Raw genomic sequence first — 20,691 nt, 5'->3', positions numbered from 1 at the left:
GGGATACAACCCCACGACTTGCGGGCTAGCAGCAGAGTGCCTTAGTTACTAGACCACCGTGGTGGGTAGGCAATGAATGAAACGTCCAGTGACTTTCACATATGATCACATCCCAGAACTGAGCAATTGTGTGCGCCACTTTCCTTATTCAGCGTGTTCAGTGGTCATTACGCTTATTTGCGACGAACAACACAGTCTAGTATGCACTAATGAAAGTCGGAGCGATCAGAAGAAGCGTTTCTTCACAATAGCAGCTCTTTACACCAGCCAACACCACTCGCGGGTGAAAGCAGGTGAAAGCAGGAAAGCGTCGTCTGCTCTGACCACCGGCGCTTTGCTCTCCCATAATGCCCCAGGGCCGATCCACCAGGGGAAGGCGTGGCGCTGCGATTTCTGGAACAGTCCATTGCATTTTCTTGTCCCAACGAAAGCGCTGAAAGCTAAGCAGGAAGGGATGGCAGGGCCACAGAAAAACGTAATGCGGGCCTCGTGATCTTGAGCACTTTTTCTTTTCTTCAACTGCGCGGCTTTTTCAGTGTGATTGCACGCGCATGCGTGGACAAGTAGGGACATCCTGCGGCGATCTCTGTAACGAGCGAGCGCGCCATGTTCAAATCATCCAATGGCTTGTAGATAGGCTCGCTACGTGCGATTTCTGGGCATATGCCGTGATTTGTCAGGAGAAGAGAAAGCAATTTTCAGCTTACTCTGATAATTCATTGTGATTTCCAAGCTGTGTGCTGCGCTATAATATTTGGCTCGCATGTTGTCAGGAGCCTCTACTACCGATCGGCAGCGTTTTCTGACCATGCTCAAGAAGTGTTACAGGGCCCCTTTAAATAAAGAAGAGAAAAAAAAAATCTGGAAAAGCTGTAGCACCTTGACTTATTTTCATTTGGGAGGTACTTATCTTCAGAACAAATGTAATGCTTCTCCTGGCTCTTTTAGTCCCCTAAGTTTTCTTTTTTTTTGCTCACCGAAGCTCTCTCTTTTTTATATAATAGGAAGCGCTGCGGAAACACCTTCGGCTACTGAGGGCGAAATTCCACCTTGTCCCTGGGTGGAGTGCGTGGATGTGGCGACTGGGTACACCTACTTCTGGCACCAGTTGACCAACGAGACAACGTGGGACTGTCCACCTGAGTTCGAAGCTTACTGGGCACAGTATGGTGAACCTGCTGATGCTGAGGGTGGCGCGCCCGGAGCTGGTGCTGATGCTGCTTCTGCAACAATTCTTCGCACGAGTGGCGACACACAGGTGCTTCCCGAAACCAGTGCGTCAGCATCTCCTACTGCTGCGGCTGCACCAAACAGCAGCGACTCAACGAATGTTCAAGCTGCGGATTCCTGCAGCGCGGAAGGTGGAGCGCAGAAACTTGCTGATTCGTCTTCAGCCACTGCATCGATAGCTAGTGCGGCCCAGAGCAGTGCGAATATGGAAGCACCCGAAGTAAATAAGAGGGTGACGACGTCTGGCAAGAAGAAGCGGAAGCAAGAAGCGGTCATTGGGTATGCGGATATTCCATATTTTGGTGCTGCATCTATGAGAGTAACTTATGTGAACGGGTGTTTACTGAGAAAGCTTTTTGTGAAAAAATTGTCTGGGATATTACGAGTCTGAATTCACACTATAGGCACAACCCACTCCCCTCTTTTTCTCTCAATGTTGCAATTAAACAAAGTACACTATCGGACAATCCTTGCGGTAAATCTTGTAGGTTTAACAACGTCTGTGTACTTGGTGCACCTGCCGTGGGCAGCTTTTCATTTTTCATTTCTTCGTATGCCTCCAGGAAACATCACTTTAGGATGCCTGTCCGAAATTGTAGAAATTCGGGCCCCACTGCAGCACAGTTCCAAAACATCACTTGTACTTCAACTTTGGGGACGCTGAAACTGCATTTTCTAAATCCTTACTCGATTGTGCAAGTAAAGTTAGTGCAACCTTGACGGATGAATTTTTATGCTGTGTGCTTCTGTGTAAGGTATTAGCTTGTAGTGTGCATTGTTATCTGGCTTTTAGCACGAAGCTACGGTGTGAATTCATGTGGACTTGGCTTTGCACCTTCTTGATCATCATCATTGTTAGCAATTTCAGAAGCAGCAATAGCAGTAAGATGGTGTAGGTGTATGTTATTCCGTGCACAAAGCAGTGTCCATTGATTGCTAACATAAATCATAACTGTGCTATCTGATAGCGTGCCAGTTTACTGGGAAATCGCATAATGTGTTTCATTCAGGTTTGCAAATTTTTCCTTTTTATCCATTGTGCAGAGCAATCATTCCAATAACCTCGTACGGCGGCTCTGACAGCAGCTCGTCCGAGGGGAGTGACTACGAGACTTATTCAGTCTGTAGGACACGGCTGAAGAGGCATCCTTCCAAGCGCGTGAAGGTAGCAGCTAAGAAGACTCGTGCGAAATCACCACCACCTGTTACCTATGGACCACAGCTGCCAGACTCGGTACTTGCTCAAAGTGAAGTGCCCGTGTATGGACCACAGCTTCCTGATTCTTCTGAATCCATGGAAGTAACAGTCTATGGTCCACACCTGCCAGAAGTGAAGACAGTTGAATATGGCCCTCACTTGCCTGAGGAGGATAGAGTCGTGTATGGACCACACTTGCCGGAGCCAGAGAAAAAAATTGCATACGGGCCACACTTGCCAGATACCAGCAACCTAGAATCTCATCAGCCCCCGGTCTTAATTGGTCCACAGCTGCCGGAGTTACACGAGCTCATGACCGAAAAGTCCAATGCATTTATTGGCCCAGTTCTTCCGGATGAATTTATTGACAAACAAGCAGAGCATTGTGAAGAAGATAATCCCAAAGTTCAAGAACAGTCTCCTAAATCGGAGGACCCATCCTCTGGAGGCACAGGATCCCCCAAATCTGTCGCTTGTGAAGAAGATAATCCCAAAGTTGAAGAACAGTCTCCTAGGTCGGAGGACCCATCCTCTGGAGACACGGGATCGCCCAAATCTGTTGCTGTATCTGAAGCATCCTGTGCTAAAGGTTTGCAAGCCAGTGAAAGTGTGCAGGAAAGCAATCACTCTTCTGCAGTTACTGGAGAATGTGCTAGTGCTTCTGTTGAAACTGCAGTTGCAGTTCCAGCATTGTCTGGCCTGGTGGATTACCCTGGCTCTCCTGTTGTTGACAGCGAAACAGATGATGAGGGGAGTGATGGGGACGATAAAGTAGAGTCTGTGCCAGTGCAGGACACTGAGAAGGAGCCTGCGGCTGTGAACTATCCTGTCATGACTGATGGAAAGCTCCAGTTTGAGACTGTTGAGAATAATGTGCATGAGAAAGTATCCCAAGATGCTAGTCAAGGCTCTTCTAATGTTCGTGCCAGCTCCCTGTCTGCAACAAAGCAGTTGAAGTCAAAAGAGAATTCTGAGGCAAAGGTGATTTTCGCTTCTCTCTTTCTTTTGCTAATTTTCTTTCCACGTTACATGATTTGCCCTGGCTATGCACATCCATCATTTACTAAAAAAAAAAGATTGCTCACATATATTAATTTTTTATAACTTGTAGCACATTTGTAAAATTCAATATGGATCACCACCTTTGATCTAGCTGTGCATCATGTAAAGTAAACACTCTTCTTTCTGTACTGTTTGAAATCCTTTGTCTTACATAATTAACCTGTAGTTGTAAATGCGATTTCTAGAGACCTAGGAATCTGAAAGCACCTAAGAAATCGAATAGCTATTGTTCTCATAGTTTTATCATGGCAAAGGCATGTTGTCGTTTGAGAGCGTTAGCAAGAGTTCAGGAAAAGATAAAAACTTGAAAAGAAAAGTACCTGAAGACGAGTTATCTATAGAGCCAACACTTCTATAAGCAGTCTCGTCTTCCTGAACACAGTGTGTTATTGAAGCCAATGTTTCGACAAGCTGCCTTGTTTTCTTGAACATGGGTTGTCACTCGAGCCAGCATTTCAACAAGTGGTCTTGTCTGAAGAAGACAAGGCCATTTGTTGAAACATTTGTTTCAGTCACATCCCGTGTTCCAAGAATTTTTCAAGTAAAAACTTAGGCTTTTTGGTTCATTTTATTTCTTAAAGCACTCTTAAGTCATGGTGACGGAACAGAAAAGAAAAAAAAGGTCACGGAAATACAGATAGCTAAAGAAGAAGCACAACTGAGGTGAACAACCATTCAACCATCTGCATTCAACTGTCTGAACATTTAACAACGAGCATTTAATAGTCTGTACGACACGTTTCTAGGTTGACCACTGTACTGGCTTAATGACTATGGCTCGTCGACTATTTTGTGGTATTTTGGGAGCTCATGTACACACCATTTGTTTGCAGAACGGATCGCAGCACCTGGTTTGTTATGGTGACTCGGAGGGCAGTGACGATGACAGCATGGACGTGGACATAACTGCTGCGGAGCCCTGTCTTTCTTCAACAATACGATCACCCCCCTCTTCAGTAGCTGGCGAGGATGACAGGGAAGATAGACACAGGGGCTTCGGGTGCTCAAACAGCGATGCTCTGGACGCTGAAGCTACTGATGTCAAGAAGGCTCCTTCAGCAAGGCCATTCGTGGGAGTCAGCTTTGTTCGATCGTCAGAGTTGCTTGTGTTGAGTGAGTGTGTAAATCAGGGTGAGGGAGACGCTGAAGAGAAGACTGCTAAAGAGAAGACTGAAGAGGCTGCGGAAGAACAGTCATCCAGTTCCGAGGGCACGGCTGCCACCGAAAGGTTGGCTTCCCCGCAAGAACAGGTGGCACCGGAAGATTCTGATGTAGATGATTTTGATGATGTAGTCCGGGCCCTCGACATTGCTTTGTTAGAGTCGGTGAGTGGGAAGTTTCGTTCTGTCTGTTGCATCTCTAAGGCTTGAATTGGAGAAGCACGCGTGTTGGTCAAGCATATAGTGACACGTGTTTATATGAAAAAGAACGATGAAAGGAATGTTTTGTAGATTCCAGCTAGTGGGTCAGGCAGTTTTCAAGACGACAACGAAGCAAGTGTCTTGCTGTACAGCTGATCCTGAACACGCTCTTTTCGCTGCCGTAAGCTGCTGTCATCTTTTGTTCGCGTTGCACTGCGACAATATTGTCATGTTGAAAGCAAACTGAAAAGCTTTTCATCTAAAAATGCAGCTGTTTTTTTTTTTTGCAGTTTTCTGCTGCAGGCAGTTGAATGACATTTTTTTTTTCTTTTTGTGAGCTTTCATCTGCATTGTTGGCATACCTGCCAAGTTTCCCAGATTACCCGGGAGACTCCCGGATCTTGAATGTTTCTCCCGCCGGTTGTACTGGTCATAGGAAAATGTCCCGGAAATCCAGTTTTGCCCCGCGCGTCCAGTGCTTTGTCTGGCCACTTGTGCAAATTTGTCTGGCCACGTAGTAAAAAGGATCCTTTTTTTGTTAATGGTGGTAGCAAGGTTCAACTCAGTTCAATGTTCGTTTTCGAGAGGCGAAAACAGCACCAGAACATGGCCTGCCGAGTAGGAGCAGCGAAATCGTGCATGGCTGTGCAGTTTTTGAAGGTCATGCACATTAACGAAAAAAACCCCCAGAAAACTCCATTGTAGTTGAGGGAGGGTAGTAACCCCATGGTACGGTTTATGCTTTTGCTGGCTGTTGAATGTGCCGGTATTCCAGGAAGTGATGGTGGCGTATTTTGAATTGCTGGCACCGCAGCGCATGCGAGAAAGCAAAAAAAAAAAAAAAAGATGATGATGATGTGGTGCCGTTCCCTTTGTAATGGGTCGCCGCGTGTGTGGCGGCTTGGCATTAAAAAAAAATACAGGAGTATAAAAAACCCCAGCTAAGGGAAAAAGAAAAAAAAAAACGATTAAGGAGGGAATACTAAAATAGTAAGGGGGGATCCAGTGCCTCCGACAGGAGCGCTTGCTTGATGTGACGTCGCTGGGCGACCGCGTGTTTGCAAACGGACGCATGCACAAAGGAATGCGCAGCTCGCTGGCTGTTCCATCGTACAGACGCACCCACGCCCTTAGGCATGCGAACGGTGGGGGTGCGGCTGTTAACCTTTGGGGTTGGGAGGGGGGAGCGCATAGTCAGCCCTTTACATTGACATAATGGGTAGTGTCGCGGTGACTCGGGCAGACATTAAGGGGGGGAGGGCGACAGACCTTTACTCTACCCCACCTTTAGCCGGAACTGCGCATCGGAACTGTAGCGGAACTGTAGCCGGAATCGCGACACACTTTCTGTACCTTTGCTTTATGCGTCCCCTTACCCCTCTCCTTCAAACAGCTAAGCTGAACCGTCCTTCTGCACGGGCTCATCGAACCTAATGGCAGGGCTTTCTTGAGCCTCTCGCCACGATTAACTAGCGCTTTTCCCTTTCGCAAGTCAGAACTTTTTTTTTACTTTTTGCTGTTTTTTTAATCCGACCGTTTTCTTCTCTCATAGCCTTTTATCCCCATCTCCCTTATTAAGCGCTCCTCCCCTATATCCTTACCTTCTTCCTCTAAGATTCTTGTTTTTTTTGGTTTTTTTTCTTCTTTTTACTCATTCGCAAGGGTTGCCGAAAAGAGTGTTTGTTTTCTCTTATGCATCCGGGCTATGAGCGGAGAAAGCAGAGCTGGGGGAAGGCGAGTGGTCGGTAGGGCTGTACTAAGCAACAACAGGCCTCGCACGCGGAGCGATGTTGTCGCATGTGCCCTTCGCTTGACGGTGACCACTGTGTCATTTCATCTCTGCTTCAGCCGCGTTCATCCCTATCAATTTGGACTCCATACAAATCAGCAGCGACCGCGAAATTCAACTGACAGTGTTTATATAATTGTCATCTCCGAAACGCATTTTGTGAACAAGGAGAGAACTAGCGTGCCTGCTGTTACGAGTGTACTGGCGTCCCTTGCAGAGACACTGTGTGCGTCCGTAAAGGACTCTGAGTGCTTTCGAAAAGACACTAGACGCGTCGCTCAGAGATGCTGCGTGCGTCCAACAGCGGGGCTGTCTCGTGCTCCTTCAGCATCTTGGCGCCTATAAAAGGCCAGCGCATCGAGCGTTGGGCAGCTTCCTCGTCCACATTCTGTACATACGTTGTAAATACAAACACTTTGTTTCCTTCTTACTGCCTTTTGCCTTGCCACTGCCACGACGCTGTTGCAGCTGGCCATGGCGACTGTCAGCGCGTTTGTTGTGCTGGCGCTTGGTGTGGCACGTGTGTATGAGAGCAGACGAAACTCAACACAATGTGTGTCACAGCCTTGTGTGCTCACGTGACTAAGCCACCTATGCATCGACGTCACTTCCCCATTCGGCACCGGAAAACCTAAACCGAAAATGGTCCACATAAGTAGAGCAATATTAAATTATTTAGCGAAAATACACAAATCTTGGTGTGTGTATCATGCTGCCTGGAGCTGAAGGAAATGCCTACAGCAAAGAACACGCATGCCACAAATTTGGTGGCACCATCCCTTTAAATCAATGTTTCCGATATCAAGGTTTAAACATAGCACAGCATATTGTTGGCTAGTGAGCTGCCCAAACCACTTCTTAAAATGCCGCATTCAATCAGCTTGGGCAGTTGTGTTCTACCGGGCCAATGTTGTGACTCTGGCTTCTAGCTGTTTGTTGGCAAATTCATTTATAAGTGTTGCGTTGTTCATCATTTTAATTGTTTCGTCTGTTCTATATCCATCACTTCGTAGCAAAAGAAGAAGGCGCAGGAAATTGGTACAAAGCACCAAGACTTACCTAGTGCTGACAAAAAATCGCCCGGTGATACAAGCGAGGAGGAGGGAGAAATCAAGTCTTCCGATTCGTCCAGTGAGGAAGGAATGACACCAATGCCGCAGGGGAGCTCAGGTCAGTGTGAGATTTGTTGAGGACGCCCCGCCGTGGTGGTCTAGTGGCTAAGGTACTGGGTTGCTGACCCGCAGGTTGCGGGATCAAATCCCGGCTGCGGCATCTGCATCACCGATGGAAGCGGAAATGTTGTAGGCCCGTGTGCTCAGATTTGGGTGCACATTAAAGAACGCTAGGCAGTCTAAATTTCCGGAGCCCTCCACTATGGCGTCTCTCATAATCATAAGGTAGTTTTGGGACATTAAATTCCAGATATCAATCAAATAAGACTTGTTGAGGATATTCATGTTGAAAATGTCAGTCCTACTTTAAGAGGTACTCAAGTGTGCGTGAATCTACTGCCCACCAGGAAAATGAGGAAGTGGGACTCAAAGGAACAGCTTGAAAACCTTACTTAGTCCAACTTCTTGAGTGTCTGCTTGTGGCAAAAACGTTCAAAAGTCAAGTTAAACCTAAAAAAAATGGAAATATTTGCTCAACTGGTGTTAATTTTACTTCTGAATGTTTTGATAATAGAGCACATGTTATGTTTCACTAGCGTTTCAAACAACCAATAGCAGTTGAAAATCATAGTTTATTTGGTAGCATAGAATTGAGTTATTGATGGCATAGTAATTCAGTTAGAGACATGTAATGATGATGGCACCACTTCAATTTAAAGCTCCTTCAAAAGTGTAGTGTAGACCTGCTTCTTTTAATACGGGAACAAACAGTGCTAGATGGGGCAGTGATGGAATGACAGACAATGTGTATCATTCTATTAACGTCTCATGTCTAGTGCTCTTCGTTCCCACTGTAATGATGTACCAACTGGACCACTTCAGTACACTCCTTTAATACTGATTTTGCTTGCATCTGGCTATGCAAGCATTAAGGCAGCGTCTGTGTAACACTCTTATAAGCATTTACTTGTGACTACTCTAGGTTGTCAATTATTGTTTATAGAGGCATCTTCGACAGAAATGAAACGCAGTATCTTAAAGTGGTGCACTGCACTTGGAAGCAGTTTTCCTCTGGTGCGTCGCAACTCTCAGTCTTTGGAATTACTTGTTTTGCAGAGCTCACAGATCATTGTCACCAAGTAATGTGAATGTGAAATATGAAAGTCTTACATGGTCTCTCTACGCATAAATTCACCTTTGGTGTTGCTGAGCAACACACAGTTAAGCCCCTTTATAAGAGGCATGCACTGGGTAGCTGTTCTTGTCTTGAGGTGTCTCTTATAAGGGGGTTAACAAGTTTGCTTTTTTCCTATTAATTCATATCTTTATCTGCGCACACAGGTGTCTATCATACCCAATGGCCTGTTTCATCAGTGTCTCTTATAAAAGGGTTAAGCTGTACAGCATTTCATGCTTTGCCGCAACGCCATGCTATAATTGCTTGTCATTGCTTAAAACATTTCAGACTCTGAGGATGAATCGGAGACGGAAGGGCATGCCAGACTAAAAAAAGGCAATGAATTCACTGAACGAAAAACATCTCCCAAGCCTGAGAGTAAGGATAGGCTTAAGGTAGGCACTGCTTATTTTTCAATTGAATCCACATTAGATATCGTTTTGTGAAAAATTGTGTTCTACTGTTTTTAGTTATGTGCAGTGTTGTAACAATTGTAACATTTCATTTACCAAGCAATATATTTTATGTATGAAGCTGATACTCTCTTTTCTCTATTTGTGCTTTATTACTGAATGAAAAAGTTAAAAAAAGTACCTATTGATGCACCCATTAGCCAAGCAAAACATGGTATTACCAGTTAATAATAAAGGTGCTGGTACATTTAAGGGGGCAGACTGGTCTTAGACATTTTTTGTTTATTTCTTCAGTGATCTTGATAAAACTGCACAGGGTTATAGAGTTTTTTCTGCTGATTTTAAATATGTAATTAGTTTTCCTGTAACTCACTTTGTTGCTGAGATAACTTAAGTTCACTCCCTATTGTTTGGGGCCACGATAGAAAAAAAAGTGCTTAATTAAAAGTGATATTTAGGATATGCCAACATAGACTAATGACTATAGAGTGAAAGTATGGAATAGGTTTTTGTTTTTAGACCTTTATTGGTTATTTTGCAGTAAAATGAACTATACATTTTCAAAAGCAGTTGGAATTGTGTTACTATTTTGATTAGTAATTAATTAAAAGGTCATGTGCTCCAAATTTTGCTCCCATACTTGCATTCTACACACATACACGTTTCCACTGCAAATAGAAATATTGTTGTACCTGCCCTAGCTGCAGAGATATTGAGGCCTCAAAATTGAATAGTCACAAATTTACTTTTTTGAGAAAAATGGAAAAAACTGAAAACACACAGTTTCTTCAAAAAGCAACGACCATGGTGCGCATGTTTAGCAATCCTCACGAAGGCGCTCATAAATTGGTAGTAGAGCTTTAGACAAAGGTGCTGGCAAATTATAAAGAAGCCTCAAAGTCGCTTCCCCATTTTTTTGCAGGTTCTGCATGTTAACAGCACCAAGAATCTGGACAGTTAAAATGACATTACAAAAAAATTACTACTTCTTGGTGCGTGAAAATTTGCAGAGAGATAGAAAAATACTTGCAGAAACCAAATATGTCAATTTTAAAAAATGAATATTTTTGTCACTTTTTGGTCCCAAAGAGCAGTCTGCCCCCTTAATGGCATTATAACTTGCTATAAGAGATGCTGAAAGAAAACTTTTTATATGGGCAGATAAGTTTCCCTGGTGATATGAAAATTTGCTTAGGGGTTTTCTCTTTATGATGTATATTTACCCCAATATGCAGAGATGTTACTTGGCTCGTGCCTTCGACTTGACTAGAGTAAGTCGGCGTGAAGCAAGCAGCGGACTTCAAAACGCCCAAGTCAGCCTTTGCATTTCATAGATGCTTAGGCTGTCTTGGTTGATCAAGTCAAGAACGAGCTTCAAAGCAGAAACACTTTGCTCGTTTGGTAAAGAGGTTAATAATGAAGTTGTTAGCGTAAGGCCCGTGTTACAACAAAGAAAGATCGCACATTTCAAAATAACTGTAAAAACAAAGTGCCACAAGCATATTTTTGCCATTTTATGGCTATCGTGTGGCATGTGGTGCCCGCCACTGCAGCGATGCGCAGTGTTGCTTTTGTAAAGTGTCTGTTGGCTGCTGGTTTTAGTCGCCACCCAAGTGCAGCGCGTTTCTCCACGCTTGCTTGTTTGGAGGCAAAACATGCATCGCATAGGGTTCTTTCGTCGTTTTTTTTTAATCGAAACCCACGGCGTGTATTTGTGCTGACCTGGCTCGTGAGGTAAATGATTTTCAAGGTATTTGCCTTTCTATTCCCGTGTGGACATGCTTGTAGCGAACTAGGTCACAGCTATGTATGAAAAAAAAAAAGTTCTGGGAACAAAAGTTATTCATATCCTTTTGTTGAGCTCGGTAAACAAGATAAAAAGGCGGGGGTCAGAGCATTGTCCTCAACGGAATTTTGTCTTGTGGGATGCAGCAATGTCTCGCTGCATGATGGTGAAGAGGGAGGCACATGGTCAGAAAACACATCATAGGGGCACCTTTTTTTTTTTGTGGAATTTTGCGTAGCGTTGTGTTCCAAACGATGCCTGTCTGAGCGAGAAACAGCGCCCTAGACTGGACGAAAGGATAGACGAGGCACACAGACACGGCGCTGAGTTAATTTGTATAGAAAGAGATGGAAACGACGGCAAATGTCGTGTTTTAGAAAAACAGAAATAGCTTTTGCGGTTACGGAACACTTCGGCGTCGTCACCACCGGGGCTATTAATAAGCATGTCTGTGCAGTCGACACATCCTATAACGCCAGGAAACTCGGCCACTTCACAAAAGTCCCGCATAACTATAGGAAGTGCCGCCAGCTGCAGAAAGCACACCAGCGTTGCATACAGGTGCTTTGCGATGAGTAGCATAACTTTTCAGACTGCATGGCACACTGTCGACTACGGAATGCGGACGAGATTCCCTGCGACTGTTTGGAATGTGCTAGCGCCGTAAAACATGAGTGCCATCAGTAGCTGTAACACTGGTGGCATAGGCCGTCTACAGTTGTCCCCACTTTCACGGAGCGGAAACATTGTCAGCAGCTGCCGCACGGCGTTCTTCGTGAATTTGTATCGAGCGTGGAACTGTTCCTCGTCGTACAACTCCATCTGATTTCCTCGGTCATGTAAAGCGGGTCGAGGAATCTTCTACCGGTAGTGCGCCTCACAAAATGCTACGCTTATGGCGAGGCAAGCAAACTCAAAAGCGGCCACCCTATGCGCGACGTCCATTTAAGTGCTGGCCATGTTGGAATAATGCATGAAGTCGCTTTCAAGCTAGCCCCGCAGCTGACTTGAAACTTGTCCCGACTTTGACCGAGCCAAGTCGCCTTCAAGTCGTCCGCAAGTTCAAGAACGATTTATGGCGAGCGGCAAGACTGTCTTGAGTCAAGAACGAGTCAAGTACAAGTCAAGTAATATCTCTGCATTCGAGGGTTAGATACCAAAATCTTTAGGAACTCAAGTCTTTCTTGCTCTGATATGAGCATGTTAAATAGAGTGGACTCTAATTTCTCTGCTAGCTGTTACAAAGCCTTAAATTTGCCCTTTGCATTATGTTCAGATTTCTATTAGAAGCACAGTTTTGTGGCTTTAAAAATTAGTTACTAATGCTGCTGTACATTGGGGAATTTTCCATATAATGTCTAATTAACTGTGATGCCTTTTGTATTTAGTCCAATTATGTGTTATAAAGGACTGCGGCTGAGCCCGTGAAAAAACATATACAGTAGTAGCATATTTACTCGTTCCACAACATGTGTAGATTGCCAATTACGCTTACGTCTCTGCTCAGCTTAGGCATTTAATTTGCCTATTGCATAGAATAGCAACATGGCATGTTGGTTATTTATTGTACCATACTTTACAACTATATTGAATTTTTGTTGTTTCTTTGGGATAGCTTGATATTGAAGAAGCTTACAAGCAGCTGACAGACCTGTTGAATCCTCTGCGGGACGTGATCGCCTGTAGGAACAGCTACTTCGAACTTGTTGTGAAGACTATGGTAAGAGACGTTTTTTTTTTTTTTTTTTTTGCACAGCTGTCTTTTCTATAGTGCTATAATCTGGGGCATCAAAAGCTTGTTATACTGTTGCAGGAATACGTTGAACTTCAACAAAGACATGCATGTCTCTGAAAACTTTGTTAAATTGAGTGTTTCATTAGCATTTCAAGATTAAGCTGGTTTGCCACTGCCAGCATGTTGAGTGTTACGGAATAAGTTTGTTGTACGAGATGAAAATGTGTCATAATAATAAACACAAAATCCGATTGGCTGAGTGTGTCCATATTAATATAGCATATTGAACAGAGCTTCAATATGAAAATCAATGTAGGTTTGGTAATTCAAATTGGTGAGCCTGATGGCTTCAAAGTAGTGAAGTCATCAAAGTGCTGCACTACGTGAACTTCATTTTGCGACAAAGTGGCGACAGGCCACAGAGAGCTAAAACAATGAAGCTCAGGCACAACTTGGACTGTGCCCATCATTCCCATGTGAGCTGATGTGCCCTGCGTTGCTGCTCGCATAGACGCTAGTGCCAGATTTTTCTCTAGGATACTAATATTAGGAAGCTTTGTACTTGTTTACAAGTGTAAAATGCTTTGTACGTATATAAACACGACTTCACAATCACTGCGGCTTGTTGTTTGCACGGGCTCATCCTTTCTTTTTGTTTGTTTGTTTTGGAAAGACACGTATGGAGGATTGGCGTGCTGGAGCTCTGGACCCTGGCTACTTTCTTCAGAGGTTACACGAAGCGCGTGCCACGGCTGACGAGCTTCAGCAACTGGTCCTGGCTCCTGAGCCAACAGAGAGCGACAAATCTTGCCAAGAACCCTTGCCGCCCGGCTGGCAGAGGCACTGGGACAGGTACGGTGTCCCTCGCCTCTTTCGTCCTTGCTTACTGCAATCGGCAACAGGGATTACGATGTTGTTTATGCTGCTACAAGCGAAACGAAAGCTGCCATGTGAGGGTGCGGTAAATGAACAGGAGAAGAAATGGGGTCGGTGGGAGAGGGTAGTCTCAGTCTCGTCACAGAGAGTGTGTCTAAAGTGTCTTCACAACTGTATTACACTTGTTTATTTTTTTTTCTCCTCCCTTTCTTGTGGTGCTGCTCTTTGCACCCTGAGCAGGAGCCTTTACGAAGTCTGGTCTTGGCTTGGGGCGGGAAGGATGGCTTGGTGGGAGGCGGTCGCCGCTGTGTTTCGTTTCTTTTTCTTCTTTTCCTCTCAAGCCCAAGAAGCCCTTTCTTTCCTCGTTTTTCTCGTGGAGGACCCACGTCCCTCATGGCACCCCAGCCCCCACCCACCCCGTCGGTCCTTTCCTTGCCATGCCCTACCTCTTTTTATCTGACGTATCGATCGTCGTTGCGCCATATTGCAACCAGTGGACAAGTTGCTGTACTTTATGGGACCGCTTCTGGAGCTGCCACGGCCAAATCGGGATGATGTAGGTAAGATACTCTTCAAATTTTGACTTAAGGCTGCTTTCGGTGTGAGTAAGTGATTTACACTCTGTGGGAATCCTCAGGAATACCAGACTATTTGAAATACTTGGTTGTAATATTCCAGGTCGCAGCTTGCACAAACATAGGTTTTTAGATGAGTTGCTAGTCATTTGATATTTGCAAGCTTTTGTAGAATTGGGGCAGTTATGATTGAGCAGAAGCAGCAATATAGAGTGTAAAGTTGAGTGTTCATGCTGTAGCTTGGGAACAATTAAGAGTCTAAGCATGCTTTATTGTTATTTTGTTTGTAAGGGCCTTTATGCATGTCTTGCATTTAACATCAGTGCATCGCTAGTGATCTCAACAATGCAGCGTGTTCTGAACAGGCTGACATGCCTTGGCTGATCCGATGGTGCTCTTGTGTCACCTGTCCAGCCTGCAAGAGAGTAAGTGGCAGGCATGTTTTTTGAAAATATTTTTTATACAGGTTGTTTACTTCTTGTTTTTTATTTTTTTGTTTATACAGTCAATCATTGTCTCACTCAGTTGCATGGCAAAATCTTGTTTGCTTTTGTATATTATTAAGTTTCAACAGTGCATTGCGTGTTGAAGTTTTCAGATTTTGTTGCAATAATACGTCATACTGTAAATACCATGCTAGTTGACTGAGTATTTCTTCTGTTATTGTGCCTATGTGTTCTGCATGGATATGTTATGTTGTAGATAGCATTGCCAATCAGCGCTATGCAGTGCAACATTTAAGCGAGCTTAAAGGGGCCCTGCAACATCTTTCTAGTCATCATGACCTAAATATTGGGTGCTGCTGCTTCTCGAGTTCTCTGTCGTCAAAATTTAAGTCTTACCTACCATGGTCGTTTAGTGGCTGTGGTGCTCGCCTGCGGACCTGAGGGTTGCGGGATCGAATCTCGGCCACAGCGGCCGCATTTTCAATGGAGGTGAAAATGCTAGAGGTCTGTGTTCGTGTGTGTTACAGAACCCCAGGTGGTTGAAATTTGGAATCTTTTACTGCGCCGTCCTCATTATCGTATGCAGCTTTTGGAATGCAACACCTGAATAGTTCATAATATTATTTAAATTCATATTCTCATGTGTGGAGTTGATATGCGATATGCACACTTTGCTTTTTTGTTGCTTCAATCGCGATGGAAGTTGCAAAGTGTGAGGGGGGGGGGAGTAAGCAAAATGGTGGTGTGTGGCAGGTTGGTGCTGCTATATAACCTTCAACATTTTCTCTCTATTTAAAAAAAAAAAAATTTTTTTACCCCATTGCTGTCTACGTCTGGTTCAGACGTGGACAGCATGCACAACGCCCTTTGGGCAGCACGCCATTCTAGGCTTGTGGGAATATTCAAATGCTTCAAATATTTGAACGAATAGTAGGATAGTCGAATTTGCTTTGATTCGAATTTGAGTAATTGAAAATTTCGAAGTATTCGCAAGGAACAAATTTATGCACATTAATCCAAATGTATTGCTTGTAAAGGTGGCTTTGCTGGAGGATAGGAGTGTTAAACCGTGAAAACATATATCCAGGAGAAATTTGCTCTGCCGCGAAGTCTCTCTTCTAATTTAAAGGGGCCCCGCAACACTTTTTGAGCATTGTCAGAAAACGCTGCCAATCGGTAGTCCAGGTTACCGAGGACACGCGAGTCAAATATTATAGCACAGAACTCGCCCTGCGATTCACAATAAAATCTCAAAGTCGGCTAAAAATTTCTGTCTTTCGGCAAGTCACTGCACAAGCTCAAAAAGCATGCGCGACGTATTTTCTTTTCCCGTGCCATTCCTCCCTGCTTAGCTTCCAGTGTTTTCGTTGTGACGAGAAGAATACGCTTGTAGCCTGCAACAAATCTTTGCAACTCCGCTTGTTCAGGACGGATTCTAAAGATTTTGGGGGGGGGGGGGGGGAGTGAATTCATGAGGCAATAAGCTTCTTTAGTGAATCCATTTCATGGCTACTTGAAAAAGGGTAGTAAGGCACCTTTAAATTCAAATATTACCCTGAAATAAATTATTTTATTAAGCTTAAAAGCTTGTCTTGACGGCTTTTATGCTCTAAGTATAATAAATCTTATAATATTACGTTTTACTGGTTATGACTCATATCCTGCCGAAAGTCAAATCCTGCAATTCTACTACTACTCGAAGTTGTTTCGATTTCCTTGGAGTGAAAAAAAAAAGTTATTTGCATAAAGGCCCTATAAAAAATATTGTGCAGGCTAGTTACGTCATAATAAATATGCCCATTTTTCTTTGTATGTCATATATACTATTCGAATTCGATTCGAAATTATTCAAGCAAAATCACTATTCGCTTCGAATTTGCTTCGAACCTAAGATTTACTGTGCCCCCAAGCCTACGCCATTCACAAATGGTGCACCTAAGCTGGAGTCTGTGGGTTTGATTGCCGATCTTGGGGGTCGCATATTCAGTGGGGGAAAATGCAAACATGTTTAGATTTAGGTGCACGTTTAAGAACCTTAAATGGTCAAAGTCAATTTGGAGTCCTCTGCTATGGTTTGCCTCATAATTATATTGTGGTTCTAGTGTGTAATATACGAGCAGTCATTATTATTACTATTATTATGTCATTTATGACGCTAGCCGGCATCTGTCTCAACTACATGTACCAACCTTCTGCATTGCCTGGCAAGAAGAGAGCAAGCGGTGTTTAGCTGTCCTTGACAAAACAATTGTAATATCCGTGCCACATGCAGTGCAATAAAATTTGGCTCACGTGTTAACAGGGCCTTTACTACTGATAAGCTACGTTTTCTGGCTTTGTTTGAAGCCAGAAAACGTAGGGCCTATAAAAGCTAACATGCTTTTGTAGTTAACTTCACTTGAGCAGCACCAACACTGAAACATCAATGTGTTCAAGGGGGCTTTGTGAGCATCGTTTGTGGCTTCCTTGTTCCGGCTCTTCTTTGTACACTCAAACCTCATTATAACAAAGTTGCATCTTTCACGAAATTAAGTTTGTTATATCTGAAAATGTATTATAAAAATTATATTCTCAGTACTATACCAGTTGCAAGACTATTCTTCATTTACTTCGTTGTAACTAATACTTTGTTTTATCTGGGTTTGTTATATTGAGCTCAAAGTGTAATTATAATATAGTCATTGGAACTACCTATGATATCATAGAGCTAATTGTTGAAGCCATATTTGAAAGCATGTTCTGCTGGGCTGTCCAGACAGACCTGCCGATAGTTGCATTTAAATGCAGTGCCAGTATAAGTTCTCCTCCTGACACTATAGGAAAATGCACGTATTGCCATTGCAGTGATTGTGATAGACCAACTAGTGAGATTACAAATAGAGCTGTTGCAGAGCTCCTTTGGGGTGCAAGACAAGCTGCACAATTTGTTTTTATGCTGGAAGGCTCTTTTTGCTCCCATTTAAGCCTCTAATACGACGAGGAGATGGGCATCACCCTTGCAACTGCCAGCTAGAGTTTTGCAGAAAGTTTTTTTTCGTACAGATTGGCCTCTACTTTGACTACAGTGCGTCTATAGTTAGGGCACTCTAAATACTGCTGCACATTTACTATATGCGCATTGCCGTGTAGGTGCGTACCAGAAAACTTTAACTTATCAAGATAACTAAAAGTAATTTCCAATCAACTAATCAGCTTGTACCTTGCAATTTGTACATGCATTGCATATTTTCCTCTGCTAGGCTCCAATAGATGCTTGTCTTGCCACTTCACAACCAGCGCATACATAAAAAAAAATTTGATGCTAACATTCCTCTTTAAATGTTACTGAAATGAATATGCTCTTCAAGTGTCAGTGAACAAAGGCTTGTCATGGGCAAGTCTGTTCTTTAGTGGAGTTATTTTAGGTCTTTTCTATAGACCGGTGCCTTAATTTACTTGATGAGCATTTATGACCTTGAAAGGAATGGTGTTAGCAGCAATCTCTTGTACTGCTGGCGCAAGTTTGCCTCAATAGCTACCCTTTAATATTCGCTTAAGAAAGCATACATAAGCTACATTTAAAAAGAAGACCAATGATCTCTAAGTTGGCACATGAGCATTATGAAAGTGCACTGAGCTTTATCAAGCTCAGTGCACTGAGCTTTATCAAGCTCAGTGCACTCCATTGTGGCTTGAGCTATACAGAGTCAGTGACTAGTAGAGGGGGGGGGGGGGGCATGCCTGATTGTTTAGACAACTTGGAAATGACACTACTGACCCTGTAGATTTAGTGTGTATGAAGGGCTGAGATTTCGGATACATTGCAGTGGTTGGGGAGGGTCTTTTTCTTTTAAATTTTAATTTATGTGCACACATATAAACGCACGCTTGAACGTTCGAAAAGTAATTTCCTCGCCTCCCCCTTTACCCCCCAGAAAAAATTTGTAGCTCTGCTACAGCTGGCAGTACGTATTAAGGGAGGGGTGCAGAGCATGGTTCAGTCTAATTATGCACACGGGGCGGGCGAACTGTAATATCTTTGTGAATCAAGTCACAGGATGATGAATATAGCAGCTTCTACGTGGCTCTTATGCAATGTTAGTACAGGATTGACGTATTCATTGAGAAAATAAAAGCATATTAATTTAGCAGGCAATTGTGAATACTTTTCTTGTTTCTTTCAGTAATTCAGGATTCGGTTAATTCGGATATGTTTTTCCGGTCTTGTGAAGTCAAAGTTAACTAGCTTTTACTGTACCACCTCGGGTCTCGGACAAGTGCTTGTGCACACAGCAAAATGCTGGACAGCTTTATTTTTTGACGACATGTGAATAAAAAAAGTTTAAATATTTTCTGGTGGTATCGGTATTTCACACTACGAAATATTTGCATTTTAATGGTATCTATTAGGTGTGACTTAACGGTTACTGACTGTACTTCAACTTTCATCTGACTGTTGGTTCCTGACAGTGTTTTCGAGCCAGCCCCTCTCCTTAGATTGAGGAGGACTTCCGAATAAAAACGATTTAGTGGCAGCCGCACGAAACATTTCTAGAATGAACGACCACATAAAATAAACATTGATCACTTGGTAATGTAGCTGCTTTTAACGTAGATGTTCCTCCCACGCATTCATCTTCCCGATGTTCACATCATGTACATGCATTGCACACAGCCACTTCTGAGAGAAATAGTGAAAATGTAGTTGCCGAAAGCCTTTGTGTGAAAACCAGGCTTCAGTTCACTATTCCTGTTTAGTGTAGTAAAAGCTCTCAAATTGGCTTAGCTGACCAGCAGTGATGCCCATTGGGATAGTTCATCCATTGTCAACAGTTATTTCTACTCGCGATGCCAGCTAACCAGAAGGATCGCAATTAGATTGATGGCATACATTTCCATGTGAAACGTGTTTCCCAATGACGACTTTGCAATGCTGGCCAAAATGTATTCTGTAAGAGCTTACTGATTGGAGAGGATGACCAATTGTGTTTCGTTCAGTCTCTGTTAAAGTTGTTATTGTTAGGCATGAGATTGGCGCTGCAGAGCCTAGGGATGGAAATCTAAAGATATGGTTGGTCGCATGTTTCATGCGGTCGCTACAAAGTACTACAAAGTAATGTAATGTGATGCGTGTGGTGTGTCATCTGTATGTGTCGACAGTCATTTAGCTGTGAGACAAGCCTTTCGGATCTATTACCTAGTTTCTGGAGCTTTGCATATGCATGTTCAAGTTGTCACTCACAGCAACCAGTCCTTTTTCAGCCCTCTACAAGACAGGAGCAACATCAAGCCTGTAGACAGTACTCTGTCCTTTGGAGCTGAGTGGCTGTGGTTTGCCAGTGGATTGCTTTGAAAAGCACGCCCATTAAGTTGTGACTGCCGTGTGCACCGGTTGTGGGAGTAACATTGGTATCACAGATGAAGATCGCTTTGAGAATTCCGTGCTGCACAGGGGTGTGTGTCATCAGGCGGTGGATGCTGCGCCATTGTTTCCTGCTGCCACATAACTTAGAAATGACACCATACCACTGCATCGTAGGACTGGGTCATGTGCAGCATACACCTTCCATCTCTTTCTAGAAGTGCTTGGATGTCATCGTTATAGGCTTTAGGTATAAACACCATTGCATCTTGGGTAGAAAGTATAAGCTGTCGGATCCTAAGGTATCATTGCACATCTAGTGTGCTACTGTGTGTTTTGCTTGGCAGGTAAACTACTAGGAGCTGTCCACGGAGCCTCGTTTATGTTGGGAAATTTTGGGGACATTGTTCATGGCCTTTGTGCCTGGTATTTTGTGGTTAAATTTATTTCCAGGCTTAGAAGGTAAAACCCGTGTGTAACGCTTGCTAGTTTTGTCACCTTGTTCATTTATGCATATACGTATTAAAACCTGTGGTGTTGGAGTGATGTCAGAAGGACTACGTATCAGGCAGTTGTTATTATTCCAAATT

General features: G+C 43.5%; 1 protein-coding gene across 9 annotated transcripts in view; it reads left to right on the top strand.

The window, feature by feature from the left end:
• The window catches only part of LOC119170368 (uncharacterized), a 51,949-nt gene that overhangs the window by 5,806 nt on the left and 25,452 nt on the right, over positions 1-20,691 (top strand). For 2 of the 9 annotated variants that reach the window (XM_075876507.1, XM_037421509.2), the window contains exons 6-12: positions 1,005-1,509; positions 2,275-3,409; positions 4,324-4,815; positions 7,654-7,810; positions 9,218-9,324; positions 12,744-12,848; positions 13,537-13,715. In XM_075876507.1, coding sequence (XP_075732622.1) covers positions 1,005-1,509; positions 2,275-3,409; positions 4,324-4,815; positions 7,654-7,810; positions 9,218-9,324; positions 12,744-12,848; positions 13,537-13,715 — 2,680 coding nt within the window. Of the gene's footprint in view, positions 1-1,004; positions 1,510-2,274; positions 3,410-4,323; positions 4,816-7,653; positions 7,811-9,217; positions 9,325-12,743; positions 12,849-13,536; positions 13,716-13,979; positions 14,300-14,665; positions 14,740-19,990; positions 20,351-20,691 lie in introns of those variants that run through there. The other 7 variants (XR_012886675.1, XR_012886676.1, XR_012886669.1 and 4 more) reach the window with 7 other exon arrangements.

The sequence above is a fragment of the Rhipicephalus microplus genome, chromosome 2 (genome assembly GCF_043290135.1).
Source record: "Rhipicephalus microplus isolate Deutch F79 chromosome 2, USDA_Rmic, whole genome shotgun sequence".
Classification (NCBI taxonomy): domain Eukaryota; kingdom Metazoa; phylum Arthropoda; class Arachnida; order Ixodida; family Ixodidae; genus Rhipicephalus; species Rhipicephalus microplus.
Note: the sequence above shows the minus strand (reverse complement) of the source record. Positions and strands in the feature narration are given on the sequence as shown.